This window comes from Onychostoma macrolepis, chromosome 25, assembly GCF_012432095.1.
Source record: "Onychostoma macrolepis isolate SWU-2019 chromosome 25, ASM1243209v1, whole genome shotgun sequence".
In the NCBI taxonomy this organism is placed as follows: domain Eukaryota; kingdom Metazoa; phylum Chordata; class Actinopteri; order Cypriniformes; family Cyprinidae; genus Onychostoma; species Onychostoma macrolepis.
Window position 1 is genome coordinate 17,419,166 of NC_081179.1, and position 26,257 is coordinate 17,445,422.

General features: G+C 37.9%; 1 protein-coding gene across 5 annotated transcripts in view; it reads right to left on the reverse strand.

The window, feature by feature from the left end:
* scaper (S-phase cyclin A-associated protein in the ER) overlaps nucleotides 1–26,257 on the reverse strand; it is a 109,051-nt gene that overhangs the window by 48,095 nt on the left and 34,699 nt on the right. For all 5 annotated transcript variants that reach the window (XM_058766562.1, XM_058766563.1, XM_058766560.1 and 2 more), the window contains 3 exons: nucleotides 17,475–17,611; nucleotides 11,245–11,310; nucleotides 9,272–9,398 (listed from right to left, as the gene is read on the reverse strand). In XM_058766562.1, the coding sequence (XP_058622545.1) occupies nucleotides 9,272–9,398; nucleotides 11,245–11,310; nucleotides 17,475–17,611 (330 nt within the window). The remainder of the gene's footprint in view (nucleotides 1–9,271; nucleotides 9,399–11,244; nucleotides 11,311–17,474; nucleotides 17,612–26,257) is intronic.

Below are 26,257 nucleotides of genomic sequence, written 5' to 3' on the forward strand. Positions count from 1 at the left end.
GGTGCCATAGAATGGAAAACTGTATTTACCTTGGCATAGTTGAATAATAACAATTCTGTACATGGAAATGACATACCGTGAGCCTAAAACACCACTGTTTCCTCTATGTAAATCTCATGAATACAAAAGACCACTGAAAAATAGGCGAATCAGAACATAACACCGACTGCGACGTAACAGTCAGGATCACTACGCCCCCAACATTTGCATATACCCGCCCATGTTCTAGTCCAGCCGCCAGCCGAATCATCAGAAGTTCTCCAGGTATTGTGAAGAAACAAGCGAGGACAACAGCGAAAATGGCAGATGATGGAAATAAATGTTATGTTCCAGGCTGTGCAGGGCAGTGATGGGTTGGTGTCTGTATTCAGAAAGGCACGAAAAGCAAATAACGCATTCTAATAAAATAACGCGAGCCACTAAAGGGGCATGGTTAGCTTCTTGCTAGCGGTAGCCTGTTACATTACAGTACAGAAGATTTCACTTACCACATAAACAGAGTAAGGAAAGATGACTGAGGATGATGGAGAATGATTTACAGATCCTGAGCATCACTGACAAGCATCTGATCTTGTAAAATGTGTGGCAAGTACTGCTCCTCCATAGTATAAACAGAGTACTTGTGATCGCGAATCTCGAAAGTGAAAGTGAAACTAAAAAGTGATCGTGCATTCAAAAGCGGTTTCAATGCCCAGCATATTAATAGCGGCTCCCTTATGCCCGCATTTTATTTAAAGTATAATTACCCAACGATATAACTGCGCGAAAAAGTATTGAAATATATTTTTTCCTCCCTGTGTTTCCTTCCTGCTGTGTGAGCTACTGAAACCAGCCGCACTGTGAAACAGCCAATCAGAGCAGAACTCAACATTATTAATCATGACCCTTCCAAATAAGGTACTAACAGACCGTTTCATTCTAGGGAGAAATCCTAGGGTTGTAAATGATCATGTATAACCTTTTCTGGAGAATTTTTGCCCTTACCTAAGCCACATACCTTCTATGTAGATATCAGAGAACAATTTAAAATATTGTATCAATGCATTCTATGGCACCTTTAACATTTTCAAAACATTAACAGATACCGTATGACAAAATATGAGCATCACGTCATTGACCTGCATGCATTTGAAGTTATTTCAGGATTTTCTAATTGTCAAGGTTCAAATGCAATCTTCAGTTGTTGGTTATCATAGATACCAGCCATAAAACTTTTAAGAGGAGGGTCAACCAAACTGTGCCTGAAACTCATACGGAGCGAATGAGCGTCTTTGAGTAAGAAGAGACGTAAAACAGTCATTTAACTGACGTGCTTCTCAAATCAAACTGTTTACAGATGGTACATTTTTACTTGCATCATAAAATTCTTTAAAGTTCAAAGTGGAACCCCTTTAAATGAGTCATATGGTTTAAGAGTCCAAATTCCCCAGCTCCCTTACTTTGAGAAAAGGAAGTAAGCGCCTCAGAGGTTGGCGATGAGTTCGACCCTAATGTTGCTACAAAATGACACATAAATCAACAACTCTGAATTTGAAAGTGACAGCAGTTGAGTCATTTATTTGCAGGATCGAAGAGCAAAGAAGAGAAGAAGAGAAGAAGAGAACAGAGAACGTTGCACCTACTCCATATAATGAGGTCAGATTCTCGTACGCTATGTGAAGGCACTCAAAGTCAGGCACTTCAAGATGTTTTTGTTCAGGGGATGGCGGGGGCTGCCAACAAGCCTGAACATATTGAGCAGCAAACAGAGGAAGCGCTTTGCAAAATTACATATAAGCTCCTCTCTTGTCAATCACAAGTGCCGCCAAAGACTCATTCCTGGAGATCCGGTGGCAAAGAGAAGGCTGAACCTTTGCCAGGGTTAAGAGATTGGAACAAGCTTGTTGTCAGATACACCAAAGGTGGAGCACGCTTGAACAGCGGCTGGGATTAAGAAAAAGCTCACTGACAGCTAGGTGAAGACGGCCATGGAGCCTCGCTGCCTATAGCGTGAGGACGAACCCAGGTCGCAACAGTAAATCAAGTGGGTTCGCAGCGCACCCATCAGTACAGCCCTGTCAAATGCTCCAGAGGCAGGAGGGTTGGCCGCTCATGGTGGCCTATTTAAGAGGCATTTGGAGGGGTTAGCTGGGGCCTGTACGGTGATGGCGTGTGGAACTCAGTCCAGAGGGAGGTGTCTCACCTTGCCCTCTTCTGGCTTACTGACAGATCCCCATGCTGAGCAAAGGATCTGGAATCTGGAGGAGTTCAGAAAAGGGATTGAAGATGAGATGATAAACATTAGATTGTGCAGAAAGATACAAAGAGTTTAACGAAATACATGCTTAGCAAGGAATCTAATTAATACAATATGGAAAGTAAGGAGAAAGGCCTTGTTTGAGCAATAGACAGAGCTGTAAAAAGTACAGAGAAACATATTTAAGTTATTGTGTCAAGAGTCAAAGTACTTCGATACTTATAAAAAAAAAAGTTATAATTACAAGGGGTGAAAAGGACAATTTTTGCCTCTGAACTGTAATGTAAAAATATTCAATTTCAACAGTACTCAAACAATATTTTGAATCATTTGCATTAAGTACAGTAATGCAGTATACCTAGAAACAAATGGCAATTATAAGCAGAATAAAAATGTCTCATTACAAGCTATACATAAATGTCTTATTCTGCTACAATCAGTCAAAATAAAACATGCGAGAAATAACATACCTGTATTTGATTAAACTGATTCTGAAGTAAACTGAAAAGCCTGTGCAAAAATATTAAAGTTAATCTTCTAAACGACATATACTGTTGTGCACTTCTGTTACCAAAAATGCAACTTTAACATGCTGCCAGGGGCTTCCCATTCTCAATAGTCATCTGGCATTGATACTGCTTTTCAGCAGGCCACGTCAGACGAGCAACCCAAATGTTTATTTATTTGCGACCAGCATGCCTCTACAATAGCAGGAATAATGTGTTAACATGCCATTTGTATCTTACATAACTAAGGAGGCACTGTGTTCCACTCGTGCGATTTTCTGGCAACAGAACAAAACAACTCATTGCCACTACAAACAACAGAAATAGTGAGTAAGATTTAAGAAAAAAAATAAAAAATATATAAAATCAAGCCTACTGCTTTAAATAATCAAAGTGCTTCATGAATATAAACACAAATGCTAGCTAAAGTCGGTCCAAAAGCAGTATGTAACAGTTCAGCAGCAGTGTTAAACAAAGCTACCTGGTGTGGCGTCTCCACTCTGAATTCATTTGTGAACTTGGTCACGATACTACACAATCACATTAATCATCGAGGCAGACTGTAATATGACAAAACATCACATGGCATGTCATAAAAAAACATGCTTGGAAGTGATGTGCAAAGCTGGTACTAATCCTTGATTGTGCACAGAGTGCTGTTGGATTTGCCTGGTATACTGACCTCCTTCAACAAACACTCCACTGACACTATAATGCGTTTTTCTACATTTACATTTACTATAGGGAATAGGGAATTCAAACAGAAGACCTGAAGATACATCAGATGGTTAGAGAGGAGGGAGGGTGCAGAGTAAATCTAAATTATACAGCTTGAACAATCTTATCCAATTACTAACAAGAGTGGCCATTTTAGGCAAGGCTAATCAAAGGGCCAGGCAGCTGCGCTTCCCGCTGGCCGGCCAGGACAAGGGTACGGGTGTGGGGTATGCGTTAAGTGGGAGGGAGGGCTGGATGTGTCTGTGTGTTCACCTCCTACAAACCACTCTAATTAGCCGACATGAAAAGTCAGGGGGAGGGGAACGCTCCTAAAATGCAGCATCCCCCTTCTTGCAACAGATGGAGAACAACTGGCTGGGGTGCTCATTGACGGAGGGGTTCACCAAGGTTCCGTCTTAGGCCCATCCATCTTTTGGCAAGTGGCACACTGATGTAAACATGCCCCCTTCCAGTTACAGCGACAGCTTCAAATCTCCGAATGAATAAGAGCGCTGACATGCAGACGAGGTACAAGTCTGTGTTTTGTTCTCAAGAAGAAGTATAGAAATACACAAAAGCAGCATAAACACTGTTCCCATTTAGTGAAGAGGCCTGTGCTGACATAAGAAAGGAAAAGAGCTGTAAACCACATCAAGAGCATTGCAGAGAGTAAAGCAATAAGTTGTTTTTTACAAGGTTTAATAGCAGACATTTAAGTACACACTGGAAGATCATTTGTGGGAGCAAGAAACAATTTAGGAGGAAGTGTTCAGTTTTAGGATAACAATAGAAACCAACTGTTCATTGGAAACAAGTGAAGACTATCAAAAGGAACCTTGGGAATTTTGAAGAGTGTATGTCAGTTACAAACTGGAACCACGGTACATGCTACATAACCCAAAATCAGCAAGAAATTCTGTGCATGCCAGAATCATAAACCTTTAACTCTGGAGTATACAAACTGCCAAGTTTCACTCACGGTGTGCTTCTTTTAACCCCTGACCGAGAACATGGAAAACTACACAGCATTATTAGTTCAAATATCAAGCTGATATCCAAAAATCAGCCACCCAAGGGCAATTCTTTCCACCATGGATTTCTGAGTCTTCTAATAGCTGTCTTCATGCCCCTTCAAACATGCACCTGAGGGGAAACATGAATCCTCTACTCTCTTACAGTCACAAGCAACAGCCAAGTGGAACAAAAGAATTACTAGGCAATTAGGGATTGAAAATTACCTTACTGACAGCACATGGTGAAGGAATGTAAAACTATGTCCATGTTTTTTTTAAAAACTAACTAGCTAATTCCTAAAGCTCGACCTGTCCCTCAGCAGCAGTGAGGCAACACCCAATCACCTCACACATCTTTATGAAGAGGCTTGTTGAAAAATGTAGTTCCTGTCATGCATTTCAATGATCCTAAAACCAACAACTACAATTTGTTCTCTTATCGGTTGGTTTTTGAGGATGAAGACAAAAAAAAAAGAAACATGCAAGATTAGAAAATACACTTGAAGTATGTGTTTTTGTTGTTTTGAATGTCATGAATGTTTATAAATTAACACAAAAGACCAGAGGTTGGTTGCATAAAATGCTAGACTAGCCTTACAAGTCTAATTTTCTTCTTTAAGATTGGTAATTTTTTTTTTTTAAAGTTGGTTATATATATATATATATATATATATATATATATATATATATATATATATATATATATATATATATATATATATATATATATATATATATATATATATATATATATATATATATATATATATATATATATATATATATATATATATATATATATATAAACCTACATTTTCTAATTTGAATGCGAAAAATAAGACTTATTAAACCCCTTGGCTAACTGCTAGTTGGTCAGACTAGTTCCAAAGAGACAGTCTTAATACAGAGGATAATTTTATGCAACTGGCCTCAGTGGTTGCCAACTTTGGGTCCTCAAGTACCCCCAACACTCTGCATTTTGAGGTCACCCTTATCTTACACACCTATTTCTTGTCTAGGAGTTTCTTCTAATGAGTTGAATTAGGTGTGTTTGATTAGGGAGACATCTAAAGGGCACATGATGGGAGTATTCCAGTATCAAGGTTGGGAACCACTGCTATATACAATCTGGGAATGAATCAAACATATGGCAGGAGGTAAAAGTTTGGCTACCTATTGGATTGGACAGCAGACTTCACCTCTTGCTTAATAATCTTCAAGCAACACTGACATAGTCAATCACTAATGTTCTTCTCTACTCTCAACCAAGGCTTCCGCCAACATTTGCTAGATCCTTTCTCCACCCCAGGTCATCAAACATGGATTGAGGGCAAGTACAATGCTGGAAGGGCCCCTTGGCGCCTCTTTCCACAGCCTTGGGCCTCTTGATCAGGTACAGCTAGCCACCAGTTGGCCACCAAGGGGAGCCAACCCCTGACAGCTGGCAAATGAAAATGTAAATACTGGCTGGCCCAGCAGACCCAGAATGTTCCTGACAGTCCCTCAAGTGTCATAAAGGCAGTCGATCTTGGCCTGTTCTTTATTTGAAAGCAGTGACAAACACTCCCTGGCAGAATGTAAATACGTGAGCTCATTCCGCTAAGGTAAGAGAGCGCAGATCAGAGGAACAAGAAACTCCCCTGAATATTCCTGACCGACAAGAAGGGAAAAAAGGCTCTTCGATCAGCCAGTTCTCCCGGAGACAAACTGAAACCTGGTTTGACACAAAATAAACCATTAGAGGGCTCAGAGGGAGAGGCGGGCAAAGGTCGGAGACTGTGCCCAAGCAAAGTCAGCATGAGGAACTAGGAGTGGGGGAGGCCGCACTGCTTGAGGGGCTAGAAGGGGTGCGGAGAGTCTGGTGTTGTTCGAGGAATTAGTGGAGAAAGTGGAGACTGAATCAGATATGGCTATGAGAAAAAAAACAAATCTGTAGGTGAGTCAGTGACATGAGAGATGCTTGTTAGGTCAAATAATCTAAACGTTCATGACTTGAGGTGACGCTGAGGGGGAAGGGGTGTACGCAGACTCCCAATAAAGAGGGAGACGAGTATTTATTTGACTTTGTCCTGGGATTACAGGCGGAACTGCCTTGACAACTAGGGTTCACAGACTTGCCCAGTTTTGGTGGCGTGCAGACCTTAGCTGGACACTGCAGGAACCGGGTTTGAGGAATCCACAGCTGTGACTGACAGTCTAAATGAAGTCCAGATACTGTACTCTTAAGAGAGAGTCTTATTCCCAAAAGGCCACAAGAAAGAGCCTGAGGAGCTGACATTTCCACAAGCACTTCACCGTTCCAGCGACTTACAAAAACAAAGACGGCGGGAGTTCTTTAAAGCAAGGTCTCTGTGGAAATCTCCAGAACGAGTTTGTGTAGGAGGCCTTAGGGACAGTACACAAGAAATGTACTCATGTTCTTGATAGAAGCTGTCATTCAGAGACACTTCTAAGCAGTACAGGGCCTGGAGAGGGTGATGAGATGACAAGGCCTGATCTGAGAAAATCTGTTGAAGGGAATCTGAAGCATGTTGGTTATATTGTAAGTGTTAAGTTACCTCAGACATACCTTGCCAGATTTAAGGTATAATAAACAGGTTGTTAAAAGAATCTGCTGGGTTAATTTTAACTGATCGTTTCATCCCCTTCACTCCAATCTAGCAGCTTATGATCTGCTCTCCTCCCCTCCCTCAGCCCTCCTCCTCACCCATTAGCTCAGCTTCACCACCCTTTTCTGTCTCTCTTACCTTTCTCCTCTCCCTCCAGAAAGACCATTAACAACCCACATCTCCTCCCACTGGTCAATACAGGCACACCATCAATGCACCATCCATCCACCCACAAACACACCCACCAAACCACACATCCCTTCATTTGATGAGTGTATTACAGAATGGCATCAACAGAAACCGTAAATGTCCCGTTTCATTACCAAAATGTGACGTGTCACCAATCCATTTCTAGAGAGGCTTCCTAGAGATGGGTCATTATGGTCGACCAAATACTGACTAGTTGATTAGTCAAGGCGACTAGACTAGGTTTTATAGTGTTTGTTAACTTTAGTGGCAGTGCTTTAATTTGCATTCTGTTTTAACAGCATTAGCTTTTAGCCAGTTTACACAGCACTTCCTTCAGAAGAAACCTTTAAGGCCCGTTCACAGCAAGAACAAAAACTATGAAGATAACTAAAACAATAACAATATTAGTGTCCACACCAACGCACAATACCATTCTGTTTATTATAAGCTTGAACTGCAGTTACAACTTCTGCTGCTTCAAGTTCAGTCGGGTGGATTCGGATTGGCTGTCAATGTTTTTAATGGCTCATCAGCTGGATTCCAATGATTTTATTCTTCTGTGGCATTAAAGTTATAGTTGTGGTGTGGACTTCCCTATTCTCTTAGAATTAGATGGATTGTTAAAACTTTATAATTATAGTTAATCGCCCTTGGTGTGAATGGGCCTTTTACTGCTGTCACTCCTCATAGCTTTTTGTGTCCAGCTACACACACACAGCGTTTCGAGCGTCCAAGTTTTAATTGTGTCTCAAGTCTCCTGCACCGTTTCATTCTATTTAGCCATTTTTGGATGCAAAAACATGTCTTATGTAAACACCCCCTAAGGTTCAGCTGGAGTCAAGTGAACCTGAAACCAGTCTAATTATACAGGGGTTCCAGTTAAGACTGATTAGTCAACTAGTCGTTCAGGTAACCCACAAATGAGTTTCTTTGGAAAATGCGGTTTGTCATACAAAAACACTAAATTCAGGCACTTCACTAATTATAAGATAACATTACGCAATGCTTTAGCAAACACTATGCAGTGGATTACAAGAGTAAATTTGGCTATCAGTGAAACAATTATCGTTAATCATCATTACCATATTAAGAAACTTTTTAAATGAAGAGCTGAATTGAATTTCAGAACAGTTTATCTTTTAAAACATTATCATATACGCCAAAAGTCAACAGCTCTTTTATAATTGATGGATATAATCTTTCAGCTCTTACTGAATTGTGGGATATTAGTAGAGCTCTGTTATGGCAGCATACTAAAAAAAACTTGAGTGATCGCCAAAATGCATCTTCAAAAGCTTCCCTGCTTTATAACTTAAGTCGTTTGGATTATGTTTACTTTTGAAAAACCAACATTTTTTTTGTGTAAAAGCCACAATGCACAACAGTAGCCAGCCAAATGCTCGGAAACATGTTCGCCTGTTTGACAAACGGGGATCTCCGCCAATTAATAACATCTGCAGCAATGAAAACAAGCACCTAACCTGGCCCTCATTACCAAATAACCGAGGGCAGAGAGTTGGAGATGGAAAGCGATACTCTGCATAGACTGCGAGATGGGGAGGACGGCAGCCAAAGCCGGCGGTTCAGGGGAGTCGGTGTTGAGAGCAGCCTAGAGGCTTATCTTCAAGTCAAATCCCTTCTCACACACACACACACACACAAATACACATTCAATCCACATAGACTAGACTTCAGACAATAAACCCCCCAAGCCACTGACATAAACTGGTCTGAACACTGCTCAGATGCTTACTGTCCCAGAAGAATCCTGGTGTGACTGTGCAGTAGTAAAGATGAACAGATAAAAAGCAGTTTAAACAGCAGACATCATATATCCATTCAGTCATACTGGTATCTCCAGCTTTCTAGGTTCAGCAAATAGCACTCCACTCTGAATTAAAGTTCTGGAGTCTTTTCAGGAATATAATTTTAGATGGCATGTCCCTCTACAGGGACATCAGAACAGACCAGAGAGACAGATAATGAGATATATGTACAAACCTGTTTCTCCAGAATGCGGGAGATTTCTCCCAGAGTTCTGTCCAGGCCAGACACTTTGTTACTGGCCCACTGGCCACTGTCCTGCCCCTGCTGCTGCTTTACTAGATCCTTCACCAGACGCTGAAGCCTGGAAGCAAAGACACACACACACAACTGGGTCAAAACATGTTCAGGTCACACCAACCCCCCAAAAATAATTATCTAAAACACAGCCTTATTTTTAATTTTGCATCATTTTTTTTTTTTTTTTACAATTTACCACATTTTTGCTACCTTATTCTTACTACAGAATTGTGAAAATAAATGTTTAAATTGTAAGGTATTTATATACCAAGGTAGTTTGTATTTGTTTGTTATTTTTTTGTACTACCTTTAAATGATCCTGATTTAAACTTAAAAACAACTTAGCATTATTAAATACACATTTTACTTGAATATATAACATTACAATTATTGTAATAATTAGTAATTAAAATATAATTTATATAAAATTTATGCATCAAGATACTTGTTTGTTATAGACATTATTATGTCACATATTTATGATATTAATTTAATACATAAAGCATGCATAAAATACACCATTTACACTATTTAAAATAAACAATCAGGGAAAAAAATGAAATATGAAATACATTTAAAATATGAAATATTTTATGAAATACATTTTTTTCATTGTCAGTTTTCATTTTCATTTTAGTAACTTTGTTACATGCTTTTTAAAATTTGTTTTATTTCAGTGTTAGCAATTTTATCCAGTTTAGTAAGGAATTTTAGTAAGTCTTTCATCTAATAATTTAACATTTTTATTTCAGATTTCTTTCAATTAATGAAAAATATTTGTAATAGTTTTATTTAAATTTATTTAAAAATGGGTGTATATATATATATATATATATTTTTTTTTTTTTTTTTTTTTTTTTTTTTTTTTTTGGGAGTCCCCAACAACAGGTTGACATACATGCAAGGTCAAAAAACACTTTCATTGTCTTATAATATGCATTTATTTTTTACCTTACTTGCTCAATGACTCCCAAACAATTCGCTCAATGATTCATTTTACCAAACCCCTCCTTTGTGTGACGCTAATCTGCAATGATTGGTCCAATTGGCCTCATTTTCATTTCATCATGCCTGTAATGCCTGATAAAGCAGCATTTGTGAGTGCAGTGCTGCTTTGTGTACAGCGTTACCGGGGAAACTGCTATCTCTACTGCTCCAAAAGTGGCACCTAGTGGCCAAGAATGAATTTGCATTTTCATTCAAACCAACTGGAAAAGACCAAGTGGGCGGGCAATATGCTAATGTTTCATGTTGATGTCAACATGAAAGGGCTTGAGATTCCTTTTAAAAACGACTCTTTTCAATGATTCAGAGTCGACTCTTTCTTTTGAGAGACAATAACTTTATACACGGTGCACTTTTAGATTTAAAACTTTGCAGGATATTTTCATTCACTTAGAGCTGTGTTACACACTACATGAAAGGTCATTTTCAAAAATCCATAATAGGAGCACTTTAATAATAACAACACTGAACCTGCAAGTTTCACCTAATTAATATGCAATATCTTACTCTGGTTTTATCTATAACCATACTCCTTTCAGAAATTTTCAGCATTTTTTTTCAAAATAAAATTAAATATTATGCCCTTTCAGGGACTGCTGGAACGCCACACAGGTGTACGTGATTTCATGTTTTATTATCATTGTGCAAGAGAGCAAACCTGATCCACACAAAGCAAAAGAATTATAGACTAAGACGAGATCTGTGACAACACCACTTAGATATCAGTATTGCATTGCATTGCATTGCAGCTAATGGGCAAAACTATAAAAGGTTTGATTATGGAAAACCAAGTGCTGGCATAATTTCTGAAGCTTGGATTTAAAAAGACAGCATTAAGACATGAGTACTCAGTAGAAGTCCTCAGCTTGGGTATATGATCCTTAAAAGTGGAGCGGGGAGCTTACTTTGCCTTGTAAGGAGAGTCGGGGGTCTGGGTCTTGGCTTCCATGCATGTCTCATACTCCTTAGCCCTGAAAAAGAAAGACAAACAAGTCTGTCAGAAAGAGACGGAAAAATAGAGAAAAAGATAGACAGAGAGAAAGAGAGGAGTCCGATGGCTGTCAGCCAGAAGACATGAGGAGATAAGACGACGTGCTGAACAAAGGAAATGTCAAGAGGTCAAGCTGAGCCTCAAACTGTTTATTTAGTCTTTGGGCCACACTAGAAGCAATCACAAACTAACAAGCATGAACGAGTCACAAACGCTCAGTCTTCAGAGAGGGATCACAGCAGAGGATGCTGTTTCACAGCAGGGAATACCAAACTCTCCAATAACCACACTATTTAAGTTCAGAAATCAAAATAAATAAGATTGATTGGCTGATGGGTGTGAATTACTCCTCCTACATTCCTTCATGAGTCACAGACCAAAATAATGTGTGCTGTTAGTCAGCTCCAGCACGCTGGTGTGGTCCAACAAGCGAAATTCCTGACAATCACACATCCCATTCCGTCAGATAAGGATGATCGATAAACAAAAAAAAAAAAAAAAACCTTGATGGATGGATGTTCAGGGGCTGATCAACGCAGACATCTCTTTCCGGAAGACAACGTCAGAGAGCAGAGTGGTCACAAGACTTAATAGTTTAATCTTGATTTGAGTTGAAATTCCTAAGTGATTTTGGTTTGACCCAAATGGTATTGGTATACGTTGCTAAATTAGAAACAAATGCAATTTTCAAATCAACATAATTTCAAAAACTTTCAGTCTTAAGGAAGCTCCGTATATTATTAAAATTCTAATTTCTCCACTAGGGCAGGGAATTCTATGAATTTTGCATAATAACAAGAATGTTGTTCACAGCAGGTCATTTGGTAAATTGAATTTTAAATTAATTGAATATAATAAGTGACTAAATAACATTAAAAATAATGAACAACTAAATAATATTAAATAGAATGAATAACTAAATCGAATGAATGAATGAACAAGTGAATAACTAAATAATAAAATGAAATAAATAACTAAAATAGAATGAATGTCTAAAACAGAATGAATGAATAATAGAATGAATGACAAACAGAATGAAAGAATAAGTGAATAATGAATGAATGAAACAGAATGAATCAATGACTAAATAAATTGAATAAATGACTAAGCAAGCAAAATGAATAAGTGAATGAATGAATAATAAATAAATAGATTGAATGATTAAACAGAATGAAAGAATAAATTAACGACTAAATTGAATAAATGATTAAATAATAAACCGAATGAATGATTAAATGAATGAATGATAAATAAAATGAATGAATGACTGATAAATACGATGAATGAATGAACGAATGAAGAGTGGAAATTGAATTTTTTGGTAGATGTTGGGTTGAGGTGGATACATTTCTAGTACTGATTTGTAGGAAGCAATAAATCACACTAAATATGTGCTCATTTGAATAGTGACTTCAATGATTTTATGGTGTCACAAAGGACAGGAGACTTTGGAGATTCAACAGGGCTATGCGATGATCCCTTAACCGTAAGCCTTGACTATTAAGATACTTAACAATAACTTGCCTATTAACACAGTTATGTTTAACTCCGCCTTCTTTTGAGTGACAGTAGCATAGCATGCTTTACAAATACTGAACAGTGATTCCAATGTGCTCTGTTTTGTAGGAGTGAAACGATGCTCGCCAAGCCTCAAGATTTGAGCAGTGGTGCGCTCAGAGAAAGATTGTGAACCGCACCTGGCCTCGTCCTCATCCTCCAGATTACAATATTCCTCTTTGACAGCTTTACGCCTGCACGGGTTAAACAGAGGGGCAATCGCTGGACTATCAATCTCCGAACACGGCAGGCCCCATTAAACGGGCCGGGCACCATAAATATTAGTAACCAGCTATAAGTGGGGGGGGGCAGCTACAAAGCTACAATGCAGAGCTAATCATCAATTCATCACGATGTGCCCCACTATTCACCTCCACCCACGCTGGACGCAGACGGCCCCCTCCCCCAATCGACTGTAAAACCGTCAATGCCTTCCGACGGATAAAAAAAAAAAAAGAAAAAAAAAAGAGAAAACAAATACAGTGTATCCGTTTTAAATGTGCTATGGGAGGCTCAGGCGTTCGGCACTCCCAATTACAGAGAACATTTGGTTGGGCAGCGGTGCAATATTTAATATTGGATTTGAGAGGCTCTCAATCAAATGGAAGACAATTTGACTGATGATGAATAAAAGGACGAGGAAAAGGGAGGGAAAAATGTGACCTGTGGAACATATCCACCGAGAGGAATGAGGCTGGATCCATCTATAAATTCAACAAACGCATATAAGGAGTTATGTGTGGAATAAATATTGGATACATCCTGAGATTAAAAAGATTTACATGCACCTGATGGTAAATAAAGGTCTGAGGTAAGCAGGGTCCAAGTGTCTTAAAGTTGAAACTATCGGAGCTGCAGTCTAGTGGTCTCATTCTCAGACACTTTGGCCCTGTTCCAAATGGAACACTTGATGTGGACTTGTCGTCTAATAACCTTAACTTGCAAGTATCCCCAAATTCACAAGATTGTATGGTGTTCCATGTGTTTTATGATTCACAAGGGTGCCTACAAACTTAAATCTTTATTGTGACCACTAGGTGTCCTTTATGTTGCCTTTGGCAGATATCGCACTTAATGCTGCAAAAAACTAGTGTCACTAAATGGCACCAACATTTGGACTCTGAGGAGGATGAAAGGGTACAAAGGCCACACTTGATGTGAACTTGAAGACTTGTGGTCTTTGCCACACTGACCATTTGGGGTATCCAATTCGTCAGTTTGCAAAAAGGCTGGTCACAAGTGCGTCCTTTGTGGATGCCATGATCCCTCAAATGTGTCCTTTTTCTGAGCCTGAACTGAGACACTAACACGTCGACCCAGAGGAGGGCAGCAAGGATGCTGCGTTTGGTAACCTTGCAAACTTGTGGCAGTGTGCACTGCACAAGAGCATTGGGTGTCCCCACTGAGAAGGTTTCTTGAAGCCCTTTGTTTGCAACTATACACCCTTGATGCTCAGAGTCTGCAGTTTGCAGCAGACAACTACACAGCGGTCTATGCGACATTGTGTCACCAACATTTGGACTCGGAGGAGGACGGAAAAGGTCCAAAGGCCACACTTAATATGAGCTTGAAGACTTGCTGTCTTCGCCACACTGACCACACCATGGGGCGGTCCAATTTGTCAGTTTGCAAAAGGGTGCTCATGAGTGCCCCCTTTGTGGATGCCATATCGCTCAATGTGTCCTTTTTCTGAGCCTGACCTGCGCAGAATTCACAGCAGACAACATTGCAGCAGTCTATGCAATGTTGTGTCACCACCATTTGGACTCAAAGGATGGAAAGGGTCTAAAGGACAAACTTGATATGAACTTGAAGACTTGTAGTCGTCGCCACACTGACCGTACCATGGGTTGTCCCATTTGTCAGTTTGCAAAGGGTGCTCACGAGTGCCCCCTTTGTGCCCACTATGTTCCCTCGATGTGTCCTTTTGGTGAGCCTGAACTGGTGCAGAATTCACAGCAGGCAACTTCCCAGCATTACGTTACCAAAGGAAGACCCCAAGGATTAAGGACTGTACATCCGGGACAGGGCCAATGGTACTCCTTTAGGCAACTTAAATGTGTTGAAAAGGCAAAAGTAAACAAAAAAAACAGGACTAAGGCCCCACAATTTTGGCCTACCCTGTGTTCAGGTTTACTGAAGCCCTCATTGCAAGATCATCATGTGTTTCCTCACAGCTCTATTCCCTCCCACTCTTCCTCAGACTCTCCTCTAGAGAACTTTTTTCTGTATTTGTGAGTAAATGTGCGATGGTCTCTGGGAGTGCAGAACAGGGGGTCTTTTGTGTGCCGCCCCCTCTGAGGTAGACCAACACACAGAGCGCACTGTTCTCAAGCCTGGGGAAAAGACAAGCAATGCAACCAGCCAAACATTATACACGAGAGAGAAAGGGCCATCAGAGAGAGAGAGGGAAAGAGTTAAGAGCGAGAGACTCTGAAAGTTTAAAGACCACATCCAATGCTGACACGGGCAGACATGCTACTTTCATGGTAATTAAAACCACACATGTTTGCACACGAAGAACAAGCCATATATTTGAAGAATAAATCAGGGTCCAGCTAAGGAAATTAAACAGCCTTTTTCCATGCCACGGCTGTGACGGGGACTGAGCAGGCTTAACAATGACACTGGGGGACAGGTCAACCTGGGAGGGCTGAGAAAAGCTCTCTAGCGTTTTACAAACGCCACACTGTGCTCCTATAAAACGGCTCATTTCCACCCCGTGGTGGAGCCGCCAACCTCAGCAACCCAGGGCTGTGGGCGGCCGTGATTTATGATCGTGTAGCGCCTGTTCTCTCCCTTTCATTCTTTCCTCCTCAGCCTCTTTCCCTCACCATGCGAGTGTTGCAGGGCTCAGCACAGGAGTGACAGAGAACAGAGGAGGCTCATGTTGTCACTCTCCCAGCCAAAGCTCAGAGCGGTTTTCTGCCCTCTGAGCTACCTCTGTATTAATGAGCTCAGAAGCAGGGCAGACTGCCGGTCTCCTCTCCACTGCAAGTTTAGAGACTGTTAGTAGACATCACATAGAGAGAGTGCGAGAGAGGAAGCCTGCAAATTACAATTACTGTAAGGCCACCAATAGGGATGTAGCAACCATTACAACTTACAAAAATCAAATCTTGATAATAGTATCACACTTTGTCGAAATTTCGATATAACTTAGAGCCGAAATGTTATTACAAATTTCAGGAAGTAGAAACATCATTACATGTTCAATAGAAATTATATAATACTGAGGGTTAATGAAATTTCGGCATTCATAAATTGTAACAAAATGTTTATTTTTGTCAATGTAGTCAATGCTGAAATTACCACAACTTAAAAATATGGTAATGTACCAAGCAGCAAATATTACAAACTGGGAGGGCTGAGAAACTTACAAGTGCAGAAATTTCATAACGTACCAAAACTAAATAACAATATAACTTCTGCGATTCTGCATAGGACAAGCGGTTTGGAGAATGGATGGATCATTATAACTGATGAACATAATTTCATCAACTTACGTTGAAATTTCAACCATCATAAACAAAATTACATAAAAATATAATAATTTGTATAAAAATGTTGTCATAAGTTAATAATTACTCTGTAAGTTGTACTGTAACTTCAAGTTATGAATGAAAAATCTACAACTTAATGACATTGCAATTAAAGAACGTAGAAACTTAACCACAACTAGCAATATATATACACAATGATTGATTTATGTTTGAAAGCATACATTTACATATGATTAAAATATCTTGTAGTAGCAGTGTCAAATATCATTGCAACTTATGAACACAGAAATTCTATACAAACTTATAGATATTTATACTGTATGTATATATTTATACTGTATGTATATATATATATATATATATATAAATCTAATCAACACCCAAGCGTTATGTATCAGAAGTCACTACAATACACAATCGGACTGAATATTAGCAGTTGAATGTAAACTTGCATGGATGTATAAAGTATTATATAGGGTCTTTAGGATTGTACACTGAACAAAACCATCTCTGGAGCCGTTAATTCCATTTTTAGCATTACTGACAAACAACCATACCACATTACCTCTCATACACCAAAACACACACACACACACACACACACACACGCTAACAGTTGTGACAGGAGGCAAAATTGATAGTGCCCAGGTCTAGGATCTGACACTGAGACACGTTCGCTCCTATTTGTTGATTACTATTGATTTTCTTTGATACTTCATTTAAAAATCAATAGTTGGAAGAGAGAAAAACAGGCATGCTTTACACATACTTTAACATACTATTGTACACTAGAGAAGCCTTCAGTTTTGGCAGCGTGGTGGCAACCAATTAGGAGAAAAGCTCTTAACAGGTGAAAGTGGGGGGGGCTAACAGATCGATTCTCACTTTTTCCTCCCCAATCACAGAGAGTGGCCATAAATTAAGCTCATCAGTGTTGCTGTGTGGACAGCCGGGATGCACATCGCCTCTGCTCTCCATCTCCTTGTCACTCATAAAGCTCTCAAGCAGCAACGCCACCCTTTAGCCACACAGAAGAAGCGAGAGAGACAGAGACAGAAGAAAGAGAGGAGACTGATCGCATCACCTTGAGTTCATGCGTGCCCGTAGTTTCTTGGCCTTTTTCCGAGCTTTCTGCCTCTCTTCTCCCTCTTTCGCACTGTCAGAGGGCACGCTGCTGTCAGTCACAATGTCTACGATGTACTTTTTTTGAGACAGGTGTTCCTATCGAAAAAGAACAAAAGAAAATGTAATTATGTAAATATTGCTTTCATATTAGAGCAGATTTGTTTGACTGGTGTGAAAGGTGTTTTTCAAACATTGTTGGGGGCAATATGTAACGAAGAACAGGTGTTACAAAGTTTACTTGTTTGATGTAATAAGTAAGATGTTACATGTAATTTTTGTTTACATCATAATACTTCTGTTACTTTTTCAAATAAACTGATGACGATTGTTGTTGTGTTTCAATTTATTGCCATATCAGCTTCACTGGCTATTACAAGGCATATACAGATTAAATATTCAACAATATAAATATAATAAATACAATATAATAATAAAAATAAGCATTTGATAAAATTCAATGTACATGCAATTCCATAAAACATTCTTTAAATGTACTTATGACCTTTCAAAGTCCTTAAAAGTTTGTCCTGAAAATAAAAATTAACAAAAATCATATCATAACATTAAAACCCAGGCAAACCAAAAACATGTTTTATAGACATAGATCTTAATACATACACTAAAATAAACAATTCAACATTTCTGAGTAATGCAATAATGCAACATGTTATTTATAGAAGCCAATATTCCATAGCAAAGCTTCTGAATTTGTGTTATTTTAGTATTATTTATATAGCATATTAATATTTTGAATTTAGCATTCACTTTCATATTCTCTTTTTTCATTTTAACATTAGCTTGATTTAGTACATTTAGTAGGTTTTTTTAAAATATTAGTCATATTTATATAGCTTAATTTTTATTTTTTATTTAAGCTTAGTTAGTAATTTTATTCTATTTATTTCAGTTAGTTTCCAAAGCAGCATTTTCAAGTTTTTCATCTAATTTATATTTTATTTCAGCTTTATTTCAATTACAGGAAATCATTTTTAATGAGTTTGAACTGAAGCAAACGAGTGTGAGAAAGGCATTCAGAAATTCAAATCACGAGAAAGGCATTAGTATAAAAGACAAGTATTAAACTAAGGCAGTTAGGATGAGATGGCTTAATTAGAAAGTTGTAGGTGATACCAGAGTGAAACCTTCCTTTAACCAGCCCATATTTTGCAAAAAATGCACATTAGATTCTTTACAGCTCCACAGAGAGACCTCTCAGTTCAAAGCCATGCGCATCCAGAAAAGTCCCTACAGGACAATAGAATGATGACACATGGGTGTGTCAGAACAGAGCGACAAGAGAGGAGATCGAACATCAAACCGCCAATTCCACCAAGCACATGTCCAAAGGCTGGGCTTCAACTCCCACACTAGGATGTAAAGTGGAGCGCCTTCATTGAAAGACCAGGTGTTAAGCTCTTTGTGTGGCATGTAGAGTCCTCCCGGCCCAGGCATTGTGCTCCGCAATTATGAAGGCATCTCCTCGGCTTGCTGGTGGCATTAAAGCGGCGGAAGTGCTGAGGGGGGAGAGAGGTATAGCTTTCCGTCTCTTTCTGATGATGCCGATATTTCCATGGGAAGAAAGACGGATGTAACTCAATTTCGGACGACGTGATGCATGTGCCAGAAAGCAATTATCCAATTATCCTGTCATCCGGCACCTCGGAGGATGGGAGCAGCGGGTGAGATAGATAAGAGTTCCCACTCTGAGTCGATACCTCAGAGGCTGTATGCTAACGGAGGAAGGGGGCCAAAAACCTACTAGGTTGATTCTGGAGGTTTAGTATGACTTCAGTAACTAGATGAGGCAGCTATTTGTGACCCTGGAGCACAAAACCAGTCTTAAGTCGCTGGGGTATATTTGTAGCAATAGCCAAAAATACATTGTATGGGTCAAAATTATCGATTTTTCTTTTATCCCAAAAATCATTAGGATATCAAGTAAAGATCATGTTCCATGAAGATATTTTGTAAATTTCCTACTATAAACATATCAAAACTTAATTTTGGATTAGTAATATGCATTGCTAAGAACTTCCACTTTAAAGGCAATTTTCTCAATATTTGGATTTTTTTGCACCCTCAGATTCCAGATTCTCAGCCAAATATTATCCTATCCTAACAAACCATACATCAATGGAAGGCTTATTTATTCAGATGATGTATAAATGTCAATTTAAAAATAATAATAATAAAATAAAAAAAATCGACCCATATGACTGGTTTTATGGTCCAGGGTCACATTTGTCCTCATTTCAAGTTATATTTACAAATGAAGACCATTTGTCAGAATCAATGGTTTCTTGGGTGTACTGCCCTGATGATGGTAGAACAATCTTTTCAGAGCTTTCCATAGTAAATCTAGTCACAAAGAGCATTTACTGGCAATTTAAAGGTTTGATTTTAGTCAGACTAAAGCAATAATGGAAACACTTTAGTATAGGGACCAGTTCCCACTATTAACTAGTTGCTTATTAACATATCGGCTGTTTACTAGTACTTATGAAGCTGCATGAACATATTCCACATCCCTAATCCTACCAATACCTAGATTTAAAAAACTCCCTTACTATTAATAAACAGCAAATTAACAGTTTGAGGCAAAAGTCGTAGTTAATGGTTTGTTAATAGTGAGAATGAGTAAATGATGATTTGAGAGTAAATGATCCCAGAAAGCCATTCTGTCAAAATCGTTATTTTTGTTTTCTTTGCACACAAAAAGTATTCTTGTAGCTTCGTAAAATTACACTTGAACCCCTGATGCCACATGGACAATTTTAACAATGTCCTTACTACCTTTCTGGGCCTTGAAAGTGGTAGTTGTGTTGCTGTCTATGGAGGGTCAGAAAGGTTAATAATTTGTATTCTGAAGATGAACCAAGGTCTTACGGGTTTGGAACGACATGAGGGTGAATAATGCCTCAGAATTTTCATTTTTGGGTGAACTATCCCTTTAAGATAAAAGGCTATGGAACGTTTCACCTGTTTTATTATCTATGTTAGATCAGTATTATTTATGCTCCGAGCCAAGGGTGAGGGATGAGTTATGTACTCAATATTTAGGGATTTGTTTGGAGAGAGTCGATGTTTATTCAGATATGTTGTTCTCAGTTTCTTCTAACAGCTCTTCACAGGTCCATTAAAGGGATACTCCACTCCAAAATGAAAATTTTGTCATTAATCACTTACCCCCATGTCGTTTCAAACCCGTAAAAGCTTCGTTCGTCTTCAGAACACAACTTAAGATATTTTGGATGAAAACCGGGAGGTTTGTGACTGTCCCATTGACTCCCATTATGACTGTCAAGGCACAGAAAAGTATAAAAAAACATCGCCAAAATAGCCCATCTGCCATCAGTGGTTCAATCTGAATTTTATGAAGCGACGAGAATACTTTTTGTACGCAAAGAAAATAAAAATAACGACATTTATTCAACAAATCATCTGCTCTCTGTGTCAGCGTAGCGCCATTTTGGAAAGCATCCGATGGATGCAAAGTGCATACGCTATTCTCTGTCATCAGTAACGCATGGATACGTATTGTAGGTTTATTTACGCTTTGATTTGAACGGAAACAGCGTATCATGCGTTACTGATGACAGAGAATAGCGTATGCACTTTGCCACAGACACAGAGAGACAGAGAAGAGACGAATTGTTGAATAAATGTCGTTATTTTTATTTTCTTTGCATACAAAAAGTATTCTTGTCGCTTCATAAAATTCAGATTAAACCACTGATGGCAGATGGACTATTTTGGCAATGTTTATTATACTTTTCTGGACCTTGACAGTGTAATTTACTTGGCAGTCAATGGGACAGTCACAAACCTCCCGGTTTTCATCCAAAATATCAAATTGTATTCCGAAGACGAAGGAAGCTTTTATGGGTTTGGAACGACATGGGGTAAGTGATTAATGACAAAATTTTCATTTTGGGGTGGAGTATACCTTTAAGGTTGAACAATAAAGTTTTAACGACCACAGCCTCGAATGCTTGACACCTGTCCTTAATGAATTACTCTGAGACAAATGTGACAAATTGCCTCATGGACCTCCGTTTGAAATCTGTACATTTGCATCATATAGTGTTTCAAGTGGACGAGTTATTGTGTGTGTGCTGGACGGGGCTTCCACCCAGAGTCCCTCGGGAAGAGGAGTCGAGCCCTGCAGTCATAACCATTGCCTCCCTGTGACCAGAGAGGCATCTGTTGAGTAATCTCTCTGAAAGGCGATCTAGTTCGCCTGCCGTTCACTTAATGGGATTGTTTCTGTAACACCTCAAAGACGTGCACCATCTTGAGATTATAAAGAGGGGTTTGGAGGAGAGGAGAGGACCACAAATACAGATCTGTGAGGAGATCAGGGCTGGAGCTAAGCTCGTAATGTGCGAGTGAATTGAGGAATGAAAAACAGTTATGGCAAGTCAATCGCTTCGACAGTTTCAGACTCAAATAGAATTACATTTTAGAAAAAATCATACCATAACACCACTGCTCTGCATCTACGCCAACAAATAAAAACATACCTGAACTAAATATTAATCTACACTTTTTTTATTTTTTTTTAAACAGGGTTTTATGAAAGTGATTTTAAGACTTCTTAAGACCAAGAAATAAAAATTTGGGGGAAAAAAATTGAAGGTAACAGTATGTCAATATGGTTGCAACCTCCAACAGATCTCTTTATTAACTTTTAATTTATTTTACAAAAAATGCTTAAGGCTTGAACAGCTCTGCTCACAAACACTAAAATATGGAAATAACATTTACAGTATCGTCTGGTTGCACATTTTCTTCCTCAATATTTTGTCTTGTTTTTCAGTTCAAATGTCCAAAGACTCTTAAAATCAAGATACATTTACTTGACAATAAATTGTCATAAGTCATCTTGTTTCCTGCAGAATTGATCAAAATGAAAGCATTTATTCTTTAAAATGAACAAATAAAAGCTAACGGGCTTAAAAAAAAAAAAAACAATTCAAAAGGGAAACACATTTTCATACTCCCCTGACAGATATTTAAACTCATTTAATTTTGTTTAACTAGACTTCATTTCTTCATTTTGCATCTCAAATAAATGTATCTTGATTTAAGGATGTTTAGATATTTGTATAAAATAAAAAAAAAATCAAGACAAAAATACAGAGAAAGTTTTTTTTGCAGTGCATGCAACATTTAATGCCATGACTTTATGAATTTAAGACTATATTATCTGATTTAAAAGCTTTTATATCCTTAATATGTGGAATGGCAAATTAAGACTTTTTAAGAACCTGTTTAGTACATATTCTAAATATGAAAAATAATTTCTACATTTCATATCTAAATGACTCAAGTCTGTGAGAATGTTTTGCCAGATGGAAATAGTCGGATTGCTTTTATGGACATTAGCACTAGTATAAGCAATATTTAATAGTGATACTTTCCTCAGAAGAGCATAAAAAATTGATGCAATAGAAAGAGGACAATATGGCATATGACGACCTATCAAATTCATGGACGGACAGGTGATGGACAGGTGTCCACTTGCACACGGTGATAATAGGAGGCGTGCGAGTGGGATATAAAAAGTGAGAGACCAGCCTGTGGGCTTGAACACCCAAAAACCCACAGTGCTTTCTGTGGGGCGTAATGAGAGACCACTCAAAACATCACACCTCCGCCACTGCTCAGGGGCCGCGATGAAGCTCTCACTGTCACACTGATACACGTCCCCATCCTCCACTCTTTTGTGTGACACAAAAGAGCCGGCAAAAGATGGCTTTCCCCAATGTGAAACGGACAGCTGTTTGTCATTCAGGTACAATGTAAAGACAAGAGGTATAAGGTAACTAACCAGCAACCCACACACACAAAAAAAAAAAACACCTTGACTTGTGCATCCCTTGCAGGATTACATTCTAACCTTGGATGCGTCATTTGACGATGTCTTTGTTGTTAAAAAAAAAAAAAAAAATTTTTTTTTAAAAAAACCTGTGTTAATAAAGTCATACTTTGTGTTAAACAAATATATAACAACAATAATAAAAATATGAAATATTTAATAAATTTAATATTTATAGTTTTATTATTTTAAGTTATTTATGTTATGTTATGTTACAAAGTTAAAGTTATTTATATTACAATTTCAGATCAGATTGTTTATATCTGTCTAGAATATTATAATAAAAAGTATATACACATTATATATTTAACAATAGAAAAGTGCGTATATGCTTAATCTGTGTGTGTACATACTTTTTATTTGAATAATATTCTAGGAAAATAGATGATAATAGAACACAATAGGTTATATAATACATACATATACATATGCTGTCAATCGATTACAAAAAAAATGAACTAAATCGCAATTAATCCCACTTAAAGTTTTTAAATATACTTCTACATTGCAATAATTTCACATTTAATCTTCAAATTTATTTTTAATATTTGTTTAATGGCATCTTTATTTTTATGACTGAAGGCCGGTATCACTGATACCAATTAATACTGATTTCTCTATAAAAATGTTTCCCCCTAATATTTAACCATTGACTATAGCCATTAAACATTACATTATAATTAAGAGCTATCAAGTTTACATTTATTAGACTTTAAAAATAACTTAAACAATCTTCACATAAACCCATTATAATAAATGACATATTTATCTACCTGTGCCCCTGAGCAGAAATATACAGAAATTGAATAAAGTTATCAAACACTAAATTCTGAACTAAATACAGGTAAATACTTACAGCTATATAAAAGTTATTGATTTCCTCTTTTTTCTTTTGTTCTTGATGAACAGAATCACAGCAGCTGGTTATAAGGTTGTTTTGGCTGCTATTACTTTAAGAGCTGCCCCTGCTGAACATGACGCGGATCTGACACGCATTGTATTTTCTCTCAACTCTATTTTTACCTTTTATGACTCATTTCAGCTGATGAGTTGAATCGAGTGTGTTAGATGAGGGAGACAGTGCTAGGATGCTCCAGGACAGTTTTGAAAACCATTTCAGAGACATGTTCTTAATGTAACTCATAACATATTACATGCATGCCCAGTTTTATGGCAGCTTTAATCGCCTTTTTGGTAACTTTGTGACTACGAGCATGCAATGTCGTGATCAGTTTCTTTTGTGATTTGATATGAAATGATACAGGCTATGCACACGCTGGCACCTTTGTGCTTGTATTGAAGAGCACACGCTGCGAGCACAGTACAGTTTCCTGCCGCTAGTTTCCTTCAAGTGAAGTTGAAGCGCACGTCTGAAACGTCTCCTGTTTGATGTGCTCGTAAATGCGATCTGTGACTGAATAAATGCAAAAATGAAAAAAAGAGACAGAAGTAGCAGTTATGAGTGGGGTGGCCAACCCTAGGCTCCGCCCCTGCGTTAACGGAGTTACATAATTGTAACGTATTAAACGGAAAAAAAATGTATTCGCCTGCGTTAAGGCGCTAATTTTTACAGCACTAATATATATATATATATATAGGGCTGTTGCGGTTAAGGAATTTCCCTTGTGGTAATTTTGAGTGGCTCAATAGCACGGTATGCGGTATTACCGCATACATCTATACACACACATACATATATATATATATATATATATATATAAAATATCTGTGTGTATATGTGTTACGATGTAAGGAGGTCATATTCAGAAACCAATAAAACCGTTAAGTTCTAAAAAGTTAGTTCTGATCCTCGAATCTGACTGACAAGATACTTTTTCTGTTGATATTTCACCTGCGTGTTCTAGACAAGGTGGCGTCAAGGGACTGTCTTTGAGTGAGTCTTCATTCAACTACACGTTCAAAAGCCCTGATTCATTCAGAGATTTGTAATGAAACACGCCGTTTAAATCATTTTAACTTTGAGCGCCACTTTTAAAGGCTCAGCTGACCAGCAGAGCGTCGATGCTAAGACAGATTTACCTGTTTTCACAAATATACATGACTCGGCCTGAAGGACAGACGCAGGTAATCGCACGCGATCAGTCGATCTCTCTCTCATTCGCTGTCTGTTTAGGCTTGTTAAGTGCAAATTTATTGAGCCTCTGTGCAAATCAGCATGATACACATTGTTATCATTACTAATATTCAGTACACATGCACGAAGTGCATGCAAGAAGGGCGTAACCTTACGAAAAAGAAAACGCTGAAATATCGCGGTTGCTGCGGTTGTTGCATTCCTCTGCGGTTATGCTCGTCAATATTGCGGTATTGCGGTTATCGCGACTGCCCTATATATATAAAAAAAAAAATATATATATAAATAAATGACTAATACAAGTACTGAGATATACACATAAACGTTAAAATAAATATTATGTTATTAACCTTTTATTTCAATAACAGTTAATAGTGGAGAATTGGTCCCTATAATAAAGTGTTACCCAAATAATTAGTATAAATATATAATATGATTTTTTTTTTTTACATATATTAAGTAGGTTACATATCTAAGATATACATTTATTTCATTGTTTAATGTGTATATGCCTTTTTATTTTAATAATATAATTCAAATAAAAAGTATAAAAATATATGAATTATGAATATTAAATCTTGAGATATACATATTTTAATGTTTAATGTGTATATACTTTTTATTTTATATTCTAGAAGAACAAAAGAAATGTTAAAAATATATAAAAATTAAATGATAATTGTATAATATAAATTTTAGATTTGTATAAATAGAATAAAAATATTACACATACATATACACGCACACACACATACATATACACACA